This window comes from Mytilus trossulus, chromosome 12, assembly GCF_036588685.1.
Source record: "Mytilus trossulus isolate FHL-02 chromosome 12, PNRI_Mtr1.1.1.hap1, whole genome shotgun sequence".
NCBI lineage: Eukaryota > Metazoa > Mollusca > Bivalvia > Mytilida > Mytilidae > Mytilus > Mytilus trossulus.
This window is the reverse complement of record NC_086384.1, coordinates 53647283-53662827: the sequence shown is the minus strand read 5'-3', so window position 1 is coordinate 53662827 and position 15545 is coordinate 53647283. Positions and strand designations below refer to the sequence as shown.

The following is a 15545-nucleotide window of genomic DNA, read 5'->3' as shown; positions in this document are numbered from 1 at the left end:
GTTTGTAAATGTGTTGTTATGGTAGTTTGTGAACATGTATCAATGAATATAACACCATTACAAAGTGTGTTTTGTAAGGTTAATTGAAATTATAAGAAATTTATACAGTATCAATAATAACATGTAAAAAGGATGTTTCCAACTAAATTAAATGAGTTTAAATATTCAAATATGCAGACTTATGAATATGTGACTTCAATTTTGATCTTTATTTTATCTTAAATTAAAAGATTTTGTAAACAAATTTAAACCACTTCATGTTGTAACCTTGTATCAGTCGTTGCATTCAAGACAAGAATATACATTTGTAGGACAGTTTGAAATGAATTATGAAACGTGTAAAAATAAAAATGTATTGCGATACTGACCAACATATAAGGTATGCACCATAACATTGAATCCAAAATTAAATGATAAATCCATTGGAAGGCACGGGATTTGAACCAGTGCTTTTGTAAGACTGGTCCTCTCCCTTGTAACATACGGGTATCACATATTTCTCAGCCAACCACATATAGGGCAGAGAACCAGTGAATGCTTTTGTGAAAACATGGTACACTGCCTTCACTTTATCAAGCTCACTTTGACTAACAGGCTATATTTTAGTTAATTGTTGAATCAATTTATTGAACGTACAATGAAATAATTTAGATTGCACTTAGCACTAAGTAGTTTCTAATTCGTGTACATTTGCAGTTGTTCTGTGGTTTATTATTTATAATAAAGACAGACAGACCACGGTGAACTTTTGTTTCAGTTGTCACAATCAGGTTGTTTGTTTCAACTGTTATACAAGTGGGAGGTATAACTATAGCTTTCAAACCATGTTTAATCCATCGTTTTCTACAAAAGTTGCCTGTACCATTTTAAAAATAACTTTTCGTTTGAATTGCCCTTGGAGTTATTTTTCTTATTTAACTTTTTGTCATTACTTTTCCTATGTTAAAAGTTAACATATGCATGTCACAATTTTGTTACTTTACTATTGATACAAAAACAAGTTGATTATATCGGATAATTTTAGAGCAGAAAGTCAATTCCGGTTATAATTTTTGGGGTTTTTATAATTCAAATGGCCTATTATACATGAACTATTGACGATTAGACAGGAAACAGGCTTACTTGTTAAATCAACATTTCTGATTTTTCTTTTGGCTAGCTGCCTTTTATCAAGCGCGCATTTTGAATTGTTAAACCTTTATTATTTTCATTTGAAAACTCTGTCGTGTCTATAGTAACATTTTTGTAAATGTTTACTTCCATAACTTTAACATTTGTTCACAAATCTATGTGACAATGTTTGAGGAGAGATGATGCATTATATTTTTTGTCACTTAGTATATTTTTATTTAAATGAAACAGAGCAGTACAGTCACACAATCAGCAACGGGTCATTCACAATGCCCTAGCATTAGTCTAGCTAGTCTACTTCCATATTGAATAACCTTGACTTTTATTAAATTTTATAAATTCGATAATTTCAATTTACAAAAAAGAGACAAGTGCAGATAAGTTAATAATTAGCATAACTGATAACATTTACAATGATGGTTGGTAGCTTTACAAGATTGACTTTTATGCGATCTCTAAGATGAAAACTTAAGAAGATTCTTTTAGTATGCTTTTTGCAAAAAACATCACACACCAAACGGTCTGAATGTCGCATTTCATAGTTCTTTTACCACATCTATATATCGGTGAATATCGCTGGACAATATGAATAAATCAATTGTCCTCGCTTGTTCAAGGGTGCCGTGGCAAATATCTTTTCGATAAATTTCGAACAAATTTAAGATTAAACTTAGTTAAACTTAAGATAATTTTGGCAAAAGGCGATAAAAAAATTCGCATGACAATTCAAGAACGCTTTCACACATAACAATACATAGTTACGTTACGTCAAAACGCCTGTGTGTTTTGTCATTTGATTATGCCATGTGATTATGGACTTTCTGATTATATTTTCCTCTAAGTTCAGTAATTTTGTGATTTTACTTTTGAATTTTGATAAAAAATGAAATAAATGTTAATACAAATAAAGGCAACAGTAGTATACCGCTGTTCAAAGCTCGTAAATCTATGGACCAAAACTAAATTGGGGTAACAAACTAAAACTGAAGGAAACGCATTAGATATAAAAGGAAAACAACGACACGACATGAAAATGTAACACACACAGAAACAGACTAAGCACTAGACAAAATCCGTTGAGAATAACAAATATAACATGAAAACCAAATACATGCATTTGGGATAGAAAAGAACCGTGACACGTCTTATAGTAATGTGAATTCACACTCAAATATAGGAGAAAACAAACGACACAACGGAAACACAAAGTTGAATGTTACACACCCAGAAACGAACTATAACAATGGTCATTATTTTAATAGGTTTTTTCAAAATTAAAACCAAAAATAGTTAAATGCACACTGTTCTTGTGCTTGTGTCTTCAATGTTGAGTAAAAGAGACTCTGCGTACTTTCTTTTGTTCAAATAAATTCATTTTATGATGAGCTTTAATATGTGGTTTACATTTTTGTCGAGTCTATAATTTATTTCGCGAAAGCGAGACCTAGCAATCATAATTTTCGTTGGCAGCGACAATATTTAGGTTCAGTATGTGGTTAAAGTTTTGTTTAGAATTTTTAACTTTGTGAAATCATTTTGAAACTTTACAGAACTTGGTCAGGAACTGTTTGATTTTCCCGTCAAGGATTTGTTTGCAGTAAACAAGAAATTACAGTTTGGGGTTAAAAACTGTTACGCATATTAATTACTTTAATTTGTTAAATTGTCGAATTTTGTTAAACTTTAGAAGAAGCTTTTATCAACGATAAATATCCAAGGCAAACAATATAATGTGTCGGTCGTTTCCTCCCCGTAGATTGTCATGAATATTGGACTAAAATTATTCCATATTAGTATTATTTTAGAAGGGTTTTCTAAAATGAACTAGATTCAAATAAAAAACGCATATTCACCTTGAGAAAAGTGGTATTCACCGCGCTAAAAGTCACGCCCTTTTACTTGTAACGTTATGGTAAAATATTTGATGAACACTTAGTTCAGATAAATATTTGTCTTTAAATGCATTATTTTCTCTTTAGATCGGAATTAAACTACTACTGTCTTTTGTTGCGGTTAAAATGTGCTTCAATTGATTTAAATTTGAAAAACTGATATTCACTTCGGCCCTCGGCCTCAATGAATATCAGTGTTTCAAAAGTCAATAAAACCGCATATTTAGCTCATCAAAAGACAGCAAATGTATAATGTTCCAGGTCGGGATCTCATTGGCACTCAAACTGCATCTCCTTATTTTAATTTGTAAGGTTAATTAAAATCATATATAAGAATGATGACTAACGTAATAAATGCAGATGTTAATGTCTGTATCATTTTGGTATCTTGTGGAGATTTGTTTTTATTTGCTATCAAACCGCATCTTCTTTTTTATATTAACCACTTAAGGTATGTGTTGGTAAATATTTTCATCACGAACAGGATAGGCCGCATGACGATACGGAAATTGCAGTAATAAATGATTTGAAAAGCCTTCATTTGAATCTCGTTGCATTACTTCAATACCTTGTCCGCGTTTGCCTGTACATTAAGCTCATTTCTGTTATATCAGCAACGTTATTTTTTATGCCCCCCTATGGTTTTTTTTTATCTGTGCGTCTGTTCGTCCATCCGTCCGTCTGTCCCGCTACAGGTTAAAGTGTTTGGTCAATGTAGTCTATTCAACTTGAAACTTAGTACACACTTTTCCCCTTTGAAAGAATCTTTCTATACTTAATTCCAAATATGAGATTTTCTCCCATTTTCACGGTCCACTGAACATTGAAACTGATATTGCAGATTGGGCACCCGTGTACTTTGGACACAGTCTTATTACATATTGATATTGTATGGACTAATTTACACCAGTCAAGACTAAATTTGAAGGTCCAGACAAGTCAAACAGGGTGCAACTGGTTGAGACTGAGTTGAGAAAGATCGAGACAGGTCGAGACTGGTCGAGCCTTGGTCGAGCCTTGGTCGAGACCATTTCAGACTACACCAAAACCATCAAGTACTGAATGAAACTATTAAGCGTCTGGTCGAGACAGAGTCGAGGACAGTTAAGTATAGTTTTTTCGGCGCCCGTTGCTATCCACACTATCTTGTTTGCTTCTATGTTCTCTTCAAGCTCCGCCACAGCTTTTTAACTATCTCTCTGAGCTGTTACCACCTTGCAAACACATCCAATTGCTTTTTTGTGTGTGTGTGGATATTTTTAATGTATGATTTTACTTGGACCTTATACTGAATATAACCAAATAAACTGAGAATGTGTCCATGTGACACTGATAATACCCTAGCTAGTATATATAACTAAGGCAGATATATCATTATAAAAGGTCATGTTGGGACGTACGTGCATACGGACGGATAAGGATAACGCTTAATGCCCACTCCGAAGCGGAAAAATTCGGACGTTTTTATACTAAAAATGTGCAAACCCGACAAACTCCCGATTATCCCTACGACCTATATACGATCAGGTGAATCTGCTCTGGTCTAGATCAAGCCGATATTATTTGGTCTAGCTAGTCGAGTAAAGATCGTGTAAAGATCGAGAATTGATCGAAATGATCAAATAAGTATTCATTTTGTTGTCGGGATGGAGTTGGAACCATTAAGTAGTCGTGAATGGTCAAATTAAGGTCGTGTAAAGTCAGATGGCGGTCGAGTGGAAGTCGTAAACAGATCCGCTCAAGAATGGGTTGAGCTGGGTCGTGAAAATTTGAACAATCGGGATCATCGAGTTGATCTGATCAGCAGTGTGAAACTAGCTTTGATAATAATAGATTCAGTGATCACTTACATTTAATGAATCGAAGTGAACGTGAATTAAAGATACTACTAACACAGATAAATCTGCTTCATATCTAGACCTTTTTCTCGAAATGATTACTGATGGTGGGTTGAAAACCAAAATTTATGACAAACGCGATGATTTTAATTTTCCTATAGTCAACTTTCCATTTCTGTGAAGCACCATCCCAGCGGCACCAGCATATGGAATAAATGTGTCTCAATTGAAACTTTACTCTAGATATAGCACAAAGTTAGTTGCTTTTTGTGAACGAGGATTAATGATTTCTCAAAACTTGCCAACACAGGGATATGAATCAATCAAATTAAGGTCATCACTCAATATATTTTACGGACGCCAACATAATCTGATTGGCCATTATGACAAAAGTGTATCAGAAATCATATCTAATATTCTTCCTCAGTTATAATAACCTTCCATCATTACCGAACTGAAAAAGAAATAACACGACGGGTGCCGTGTACGGTGCAGAAAATGCTTACCCTTCCGGAGCATCCGATTTCACTCCCGGTTTTTAGTTCAGTTCGTGTTGTTTCTTAATTATTATTTATAACTGTTGATGTAAATGTCCTTTGGTTTTGAGAGTCTTTGTTTACCACTTGGTTTTATTGTTATTGTCTTAGTTAATATTAGGCTGTTTTGGGTTTTTGTTTACTGTTTTCAAATTAAAGAATTTAATTGAAAGGTAATTAATTAGTGAGAATTTTCAGCTCGCACTAAATTCAGAAGTAGTCACCTTTAAATTTTTCAATTCAACTGTGGATTTTCATCAACTTTTAACCTATCATTATTATATACCGATTCTACACAACTGTTTAAGTTGATTTGAAAAATATATAGAATAAGTACAGATGAGTCAGACTATCTAGATTTATTTAAAACTCCAAAATCTTGCTTCTAACCTATTTGTCAAAACCTTTAATTTTAAAGCAATGAATCAAATAAACAAATAACTAAATATTTTGTGAGATCAATATAAAATTGGTAAGATGGGCTGATTTAGACCGGTACATGAAGAAAATGTTGAACTGTTAAAACCTCACAAAAAGAATTTCCAGCAATAAAAAATTTGTTAACCTTTACATGCACTAAGTCAGGAATCTGATGTACAGTAGTTGTCGTTTGTTTATGTAATATATACGTGTTTCTCGTTTCTGTTTATATAGATTAGACCGTTGGTTTTCCCGTTTGAATGGTTTTACACTAGTAATTTTGGGGCCCTTTATAGCTTGCTGTTCGGTGTGAGCCAAGGCTCCGTGTTGAAGGCCGTACTTTAACCTATAATGGTTTACTTTTTAAATTGTTATTTGGATGGAGAGTTGTCTCATTGGCACTCACATCACATCTTCCTATATCTAATTATTAAATAATACCATCGACCGATATATCAATATTTATTTTAAAACCCAACGAATACGACACAAACCGTTGTGTACTTTAAAACTGTATCAATAAATCTGTTCAAGTCCTTTAATGTTCTAATTAAAGATTGTAATCATTGATTGGAGCTCTAGTTTACTTCTTTCCTTCAAAATAATAAAATATGACATATTTGTTTATAGTAACTAGTTATCAAGGGTATCAGGATTATTATTTAGTACGCACGTTTCGTCTACACAAGACTCATCAGTGACGCTCATATTAAAATATAAAAAGTCTTCTATTCTTTATATTTTTTGTCTTGAATATTCCATCTTCTTATCCATTTTTGTGTGTATTGTAAACTCCATGAAAACCCTCCGACGAATTTATTTTTTCTCTATTGGTTTACTTCGAATTGTTTTTTTTATTTTAGAAACAAAGAAGAACAATTTTAGACGAATCGAACTATCAATTAAATAATTGATATTCCTTAAAAAAAAAACAAGAAACGAACGCTCTACAGTACAACGCAATTCCAGCACGGAGAATTTTAATATAAATAATGTAAGAAGTTCCCAAATTGACAGAAAAGTTAGAAAGTTGTCTGTTGGTGGTATGTATGCACTCTTTTGAAAACAGCTGTAATCATTATAGCTGGCGAGTACCAATGTTTACTGATACTGTTTATCATGTTTATCATTACTTGCGATAACATAAAAATAATGGCAACAGTAGTATACCGCTGTTAAAAACTCATAAATCCATGGACAAAAAACAAATCGGGGTAACAAACTAAAACCGTGGGAAACGCATTGATTATAAGAGGAGACCAACAACACAACACTAAAATATAACACACACAGAAATGGACCAAGCATCAGACAAAATCCCACGAGAATAACAAATATAACATCAAAACCACATATATGAATTTGGGATAGACAAGTACCGTGACACGTCTTATTACAATGTTAATCTACACTTAAAAAAAAGAGAAAACAAACGACGCTATGTTAGAGTGTAATACACACAGAAACGAACTATAATATAACAATAATATAACAAAGGCCATATTCTTGACTTGGTACAGGACATTTTAAAGGACAAAATTGTGGTTTTGTGGCATACCGAACCTCCCTCTGTCAGGGCCATGTGAAATATAACATCAAAATGACAACACAACACCACAGCACTACAATATAAATAAATTGGAGAAACACACGAACAACAGCCAACAAATGGCAACAGGTTTAAAATTTTAGTACGCCAGAAGTGCATTTTGTCCACACAAGACCTACTAGTGACGCCCAGATACAAAGGTTCAAAAGCCGAAACAAGTACAAAGTTGAACAGCATCGAGGACCAAAAGATCAAAAAAGTTGTGCCAAAAACGGCTAGGGTTTTTCTGTCAGTTACCAGAACATCCCAATTATTTAGAATAATTCATACTCTTGCAAACAGCAAATTTTATAAAATGACTAAACAAAAGATGTACATGATACAATGAAGTATTTACTAATTACAGGGAACAACCGAAATACATTACATAACCAGACATTTGCAACACAAAAAGTAGACCCATCCAAATAAGTTTAAGTCTCTACGCCAAGTGACGTCATATTTTAAATTGTTAAAAATTACAAATATTACATCATTTGAATTTGTAAAACAGATAATATATTTTGAAATATGTTGATGGAAAGTACATGATGACTGCTACCTGAATAATGAAACGGTAAGGGAAGTATTTATAAAGAATTCTAACATCAATTTGCAGTCACAAGCTATGACATACATATGATATGATGAATCGGGGAAGATCGAGGGACAAGAACAAGGTGTCACGTTAGACCATGTACACATTTTTTTTATACTGATATATTTGCACATTATCACTATTTAGAGTATCCCAGCAATAGTCACTAATACCACTTCTTGTTTGTGACAAGTGTCGCTAACCAAAGGTCATCCGTAATGAGCTGACGGAAGGAACAGTTTTAAGTGAACATTTATTATAATTTAGTAAAATGTAATACATTGTTTTGAAATATGGATTAGAGTAATACATTTACAAAGTTTGAAGTGTTTATGATGGCTTAAATATGTCACTTTGAAAAGTTTCATGTACGGAACAGTACATCGACGAAAAAATTACCTAGATAGCTTCAACTGATGTGTAACGTATTGAAGGGTTGTGTTAATGCAGAACTTATTTAGATTGGAATAAATAGCGATACAGTGTATAACCAATATTGGTCAGAAATGTTAGTTAGACTGCTACCATTCTATTTGTCTTCTTACTACTATCTACTAATGGACAAATTAATTATCAAAACAAAGAAGGTGGAAGGAAACAGCCATGTCAGCAGTTTCTATTTTTTATTTTTTTATTTTTAACAAAATATGTATTTCTCTGATATTGGATATCCTTTTTTGCGAGAAATTTTACGATCAGTTTTTATACTCTTTCGTTATGACTAAAAGTGTGTTTTTTTATATATCTGCTTACAAAGTATGAGTCATCAAATTTGTTCTTGATTCAGTTTCCAACTTTTGAAACATTCATAGACGTACAATTAACAACGCTTGCTTGTCATTTTCAAGACGCGAGGGCACTATAGAATCGATTTTCCATAAAAACAAGCTTGATCAATTGTCTATATAATATTCATAAAAATGGTTTCCTGACAAAAGTTCAATTGCCGCAACCCGTCAAAAACAAATCTGTATATCGCATCCTTTATATCAGATCTGGTGGTTGTTATGACAGCTTCTAGACCATGGTGAACCCTGTTGTAAATTTTTCGAAAACATAATAAAGAACAGTATTTTATTTCAAATGGATGTCCAAATTTGATGCCCACATTTTTTTTATTTAAACACAATTGTATTAAAATATTCCCAAGGATGATTTGACAAAAAGTACTTTGTAAAAATTTTCTTGTCCCAGGAATAAATTATCTTAGCGGTATTTGGCACAATGTTTTGGAATTTTGGATCCTCAATGCTCTTCAACACTGTACTTGTTTGGCTTTATAAGTATTTTGATTTGAGCGTCACTGATGAGTCTTATGTATACTAAACGCGCGTCTGGCGTACTAAATTATAATCCTGGTATTTCCTAACTCAGGAATAGATTACCTTAGATGTATTTGGCAAACATTTTAGACCCTACTCTATTTTATAGACGAAACGCAGGAACTGTAACTCCTAAAAAGTACATAAGAGTGTATGAACCTGTACATGAACTGTCTGCATAATGATATATGCCACCACAAATACATTTAAAAGATATAGCGTACAATTTGATATGTTAAACAGCTTTAATTAGCTGTCAGTAGTTGCGAGTATTGTAGTACTGGAGTCTTAAAGTTTTAATGATTTCTTGTACTTCGTCCGAAATATTTGTGATTGTGAGTGAACTTAGTCTAAATCTTTTAAGTTTATTACATTCGATTACTAAATGAAAACCCGTTTAATCTTCATTCATGTGTTACCTATACAAATTTCCATTCACAAATGAAAACTGAAAACCGAAAAGATCCATCTTGAATACTGATCATTTCTGTTTCATTCAATATTGTAATTTTTTTTATATATTTTAGCGATAAAAGTATAAATGGTACCAACTGATAATAAAACAGATGGTTATATTAGATCTCAATTTGATATAGTCATCGTTAATACATAGCGTTAAGCAGAAGTAGTTCATTCTGTTACATATTTTATCATCTGACTCGTGAACTTATTTTTTCGTCCAAATTATTCCTTACGTTGCAGATTAATTTTGTGTTGTCTTTTTTTAAGCTAAACTTGTGTGCAGATTCTGCCAACAGAAATGTTTCTGTACCTGTGTTTGCAGCTACTGCATGACTAAAGTGTGTACCGAACCATCGAACAAAAAGCAGTGTGACTGTAATAGAATAAAAGGGCCATGGAATGCCAAAAGCAAACATGGGATTGTTATATCGGAAAAACCGGTCCTGACACAGCTATAGAAGGGGAGATTTTAAGTTCCATATCACTTAACCAATTCTGCAGCAAAACTACTTAATAACTATTTAAATATATTTTAAATGAAAAGTTCTTATTTCTTATTTAAAATAAAATTATAGCAAAAACCTAGCGCCTAAGACTTATTTAACACTTTTTTCATATATTTGTCTCCTTTAAAGTGTGATAATTATACTTTTAATTTTACGGACGCAATCACGAGTTGGTTGAATTACCGTTTCACAACTGATATCGGATATGTTCCTTACGTCGTAACTACAATTAACTTCCCTTTCATGAATGTGACCTACCGAATTCGACTATTTACCGGATTTGTTATAACATAAGCAACGCAAGGGTGCCACATGTGGTGCAGGATCTGCTTACCCTTCCGGAGAACATTAGATCAACCCAAGTTTTTGGTAGGGTTTGTGTTACTTATTATTTAGTTTTCTATGTTATGTCATGTATTCTATGGTTTGTTTGTTTGTCTTCTTTCATTTTTAGTCAGGCGTTGTCTGTTTATGATTTATGAGTGTGACTGTTCCTCTGGTATCTTTCCTCCTTCTTTTCTAAGCTTTTAATGTTTGGTCTTTTGTGGATAATTGTCTCATTGCCAATCATACCACATCTTCTTTTTTTTATATTTCACACATTTGGTCAAGGACATACCCTATGATGGGATCTCAAGGATCGGATATCTTCTGCATAAAATCTTATGAAACTAGGTGCATTATACGTAAATTATATTTTATAAGTAAATTTCAAATTTATTATTCATTATGTAATTTCATTCAAAACCTCATTACAAAAGATCTCACGTCCTTCCAATAAGGCAACTTTCACCTAAGACGGCTTTGTCTTCTCTAAAGTGACAAACTTCTTTCCTTTTCACACATTTGGTCATCAATATACCCTATGATGGTTTCTCAAGAATCAGATATCGTCTGTATGAAAGTATCTACTATAAAACTATGTGCCTTATAAGTTAATTATCTTCCTAACTTGTTCATCATCACATTCACTATTATCCTTCATAAACCAATGACCCCACTGTTTAGCACGTTTCATTTTTTCTTCTCTTCCAATTATCCAATTATTATGAATAACATATGGATGCCATGATATACGTTGTGACTCGGATGCTGTGTACCACTTTCCATCCGGGAACTCTGAAAAGGGCATCATAGTAGTTTCCATCCCACCATATTTGTTTAAAACCAGACGATTTAAGTATACTTGGTCATTTTCACCTTCGGAAACTGCTTTTTCTGGTGGCCAGTTTTTAATAGTATCTGCTAATTTCATCATCATTCTATGTAATTCGTGTAACACTTTAATAGTGGGACTTGTTGGAAACATATAAAGAAAACCTCCATTAACGGAAGTAGAACCACGATGAATCATATTATGTACAAACACCATGTCTGACGTATTAGCATACGACTGTAATAAGGGGATAGGGTTTTTTATCCATAGGGAGTCACTTTCAAACAGGAAAGTTTCTATCTTATTCTCTAGTAACGTAAACAGTATTTCTGTTCTTTGGACTAATAGACGTAAATAACCTACATGACTGTAATATTGATCTTTTTGAAGATACGGTTCTACACTCAGTACGGCGATGTTGATTTCCGATGAAATTGACAGAAATTTATCCTTTGATAGAGGATTTGTCGTTATAATTAATACCTACAAATAAAAATTTAAAAATTGTTTTTGTTAATATTTTACTATAAATTTTAATGGTATTTGCGTTGAAACTACATCGAATCAGGGACTTTTTATACTTTAAAATAAAGCCGTAAGGTGACCTATTGTTGTCACCTGGTCTCATGAGAAGAATTGTCTTAATGGCAATCACACATCTTTATATATATATATATATATATAAGGTTCGGAAAAGGATTGCTTTTATGTAATAATTTAAATGTATTGATTGTCATGGTACAAGTTGAGGGACATAAGATTTCTACCCAATTAAACTTGTAAAGATCATGAATTGACAGTATAAATTAATGTCTTATCATATTTTATTGTATATGCTTGAGGTCCACAGGGGATCTTTGGTGGCAAATTATCTTAAGAAGTTCATTTACAGTTTCATGTTTCTCTTAACCTACATGTATATATCGCTATAGTGAATTCAAACCCAACAACTTTTTCTCAATTTTGTAGAAGAAACGATACTAATAAATGTATTTGCTTACCTGACGACCCATGTGTTATATCTTAAATTCTAACGTGACGTCCTTCAAACGCGTTGAGTACACACCCGTGGTAAAATATGAATATATTTCATGGGCTGTTCCCATTGTACCCGCACGTCATATGTTTTTTAATGAATGAGCGACTCGACGTCATAGAACAATGACGTCAGAATATAAGCAATTTACGGGGAAATACACGCTTGTGAAACGGAAAATCATCACAAGGAAACGTTAACAAATGATGCTAAAATGAGTTATAGCCGTTTTTGTATACATATGAGACATATAAGTACAATAATAATTAGATTAATCTAAAATTATCTAAATATGTTATTATAAATAGTTTAAGCATCATCATTTATTCAGTTTGCTCCGTTATTTAACGTCAATTTAATAGTGCGTTTATATATTGTAACGGCAAATAATGCCATCACCTAGAGCGCTTCGATCCAAAATAATTGCCGTATTTGTCCTATTAGAATCGAAATAATTCATGGGGGCTTGAATATATCTAGATTTTACCACGGGTTGTCCCTTTATGCCGATATTTTACCCCTCGCTATCGCTCAGGGTAAAATATTTGTCATAAAGGGCCAACCCGTGGTAAAATCACGATATATTCAAGCCCCCATGAATTATTTCTTAAATATTTGCGTACCTGACGACCCATATGTTATGTTTAAAAAAAGTTGCTTACATAACTACCTATATGCTATGTTTTAAAACCTGTGCGTACCTGACGATGAATTCCCATATGTTTTGTATTACATAACCAATTGCAGGCTAATTCAATGAACCCATCGTTAATTAAAGTCACTAAAACTGGTTTGCCTGAAATGCTTTTTGCTGTTTTCAATATCATATTTAGCTCCATACTCTCCTGTGAATGTTCAGAGCTATAATCTGGTTTCTTGTTAAGATAATTGACAGCTGATTCTTTCTGCGTTGTGTTTGAAGGCCGCTTTAATTTAGAGGATTTTGAAAAAAACTTTAAGACATTTTCCATTTTCCCGTTTTTAATATGTTTTGATACTATGTTATGCTGAATTATAAGTATAACTACACATATCAAAATAAACCATAACTGACTTATTTTGATTTTCATAGTATTTTCTGTTTGGTTTTATGGCTCTGTCGAGTATCCAATCACATTTGTTTCCTGCTTCTCCTCCACGAGTTGATGTATAAAGTAGATGCTGAAAAAAGTATAATCTTATAGTATATAAACACAAGCATGCACAATTTATATATTCCGGAAATACTCGATATTTAAAGGTGGAACGGTAGTTATTAATTTTCTGGAAACTAGGTAGCTCTTTAATGGTCAGTGTATCTAAAACTGCAATTGTGTTTTTTTCAATATCAAACATTATGATTTATTCATTTAAGCGTATCCCAAAAAACGTTACATGCTTAAGGTGTAAACATATGACACAAATTACTACAAATATTGACAATTCTTTTTTTGATTTCTTAGTGTGTGGAATTTTAAGGTTGTGTTGACGTAGTTTTATTTGTTGAAAAGGACAACTACTATTTTTCAGTTTTAAGAAATATGAGAAATTTGGATCCGAAAAAAAACCCCAAAGATGACAAAAGTTGAAGTCCTTTGAAACTTGGCTTTAAAAGTCAAAGAAGCATTCATTACGTTTAATCCTTTCAAAGTAGTATGTAGTATATTGCAGTGAAGTATTAGTGAGTGAGTTATATTTTTTTGACACGTGATGAGCTGTCCGCACATCGGGACTAATACCCATTAACCGCTACTCCCTCGCCTCTCAACCCCATCCTCACGTACATGCAGTTTTGTTGCTTGATAGAATTCATTGTTAAGGTCAACGAACAGTAAATGGGCTTTGTCGCAGATTTTTCTAAGATTTTACACGCAACCTTGGATCGGAGAGCTAAAACTGAAATACAACTGCGTTTACCTCTTTTATCAATGGAAATATTGCCGATTGATTTCGTTTAATATTGGTAAATATTTGTATAGACAACACATAAATCGGCGAAAAATATATAAAATTTGTCTTAAAATCGCCAAATCTCTAATTCCTTCTACTGCATTGTTTGTAAGTGTTGTAAAGCCGCCAACACTGACCACTCTTTCAACAGCACAGTAACAAAGCAGCGATACAACATCTATGTTACATCTAATTGCAAAACGGAAAATAGTATTTATCTTCTTACTTGTGGAACTTGCAAGCTGCAGTATGTTGGTGAAACAGAAACCACATTCAACATCAGACTAAACAATCATCGGTCGTTCTATACAAAAGGAAGAAACTGTCCAATTACGAGACACCTCTTAATAACAGGACATACTTTTGAAAATACCACCTTTCAAATAATTGAGGTAAACCAAAATTGGGACTCAGAAATGAGAAAAAAGAGAGAAAGGTTATGGATGCATCAGCTACGTACTCTTGAACCTGATGGACTTAATGAGAGGGATGAAAAACAGTTCTACCCGAAACCAAAGGAATAACTCATCAATTTTACTTCTATTTAACTAAAACAACTATTTGTTTTAATTTTTGAAAAAATGTTTATGTACAATAAACGGCAAAAATTTGCTTTAAACAGATCATTAATCAATATGTTAAACTGTTGTGTAGCTCAATCTACAAAGATATTTTTTGTCATGCATCCGATTTCACCTAGATAGATGCACACGCCCGATGAAGCTAATTTGTTTAGCGAAATATTGCGTGAATAATATATAAAATATAACACCTAATTTTATAACACTCATTAGTGTGTTAAAGTTACATTCTTAGACACTTATATAATTCAATTTAGTAACTGCATCAGTTTATTTACAAACTGATCCACACCAAGATAGATTGAATGTTGATTGTTGCTTTTTTTTATATATATCGCCTGCACTGCAGCCGTCTCGCTAGACCACACGACCACCTCGGCTCTCAAAAAAAGAGCTTCCGGTGGCCATATGTTACCTTTCCACGTCAGTTTTTAATCTAGCGGCGTACTACAGTACATGATATATAAGGCATGAAGATGTTATTGTTACAGATCAGCTAAATTATCTATAGTAAAGGATCCTACAAATTAATGTAAGATACAGTCACAGA

At 32.9% G+C, this 15545-nt stretch overlaps 1 protein-coding gene across 1 annotated transcript; it reads right to left on the bottom strand.

Moving 5' to 3' along the window:
• Positions 1-11221: 11221 nt before the first annotated feature.
• Positions 11222-12462, bottom strand: LOC134692579 (UDP-galactose:fucoside alpha-3-galactosyltransferase-like). The gene is made up of 2 exons (XM_063553037.1): positions 12451-12462; positions 11222-11932 (listed from the first exon to the last, which is right to left on the bottom strand). Exons 1-2 carry the CDS (start codon positions 12460-12462, stop codon positions 11222-11224), a joined length of 723 nt encoding a protein of 240 aa, XP_063409107.1.
• Positions 12463-15545: the final 3083 nt, after the last annotated feature.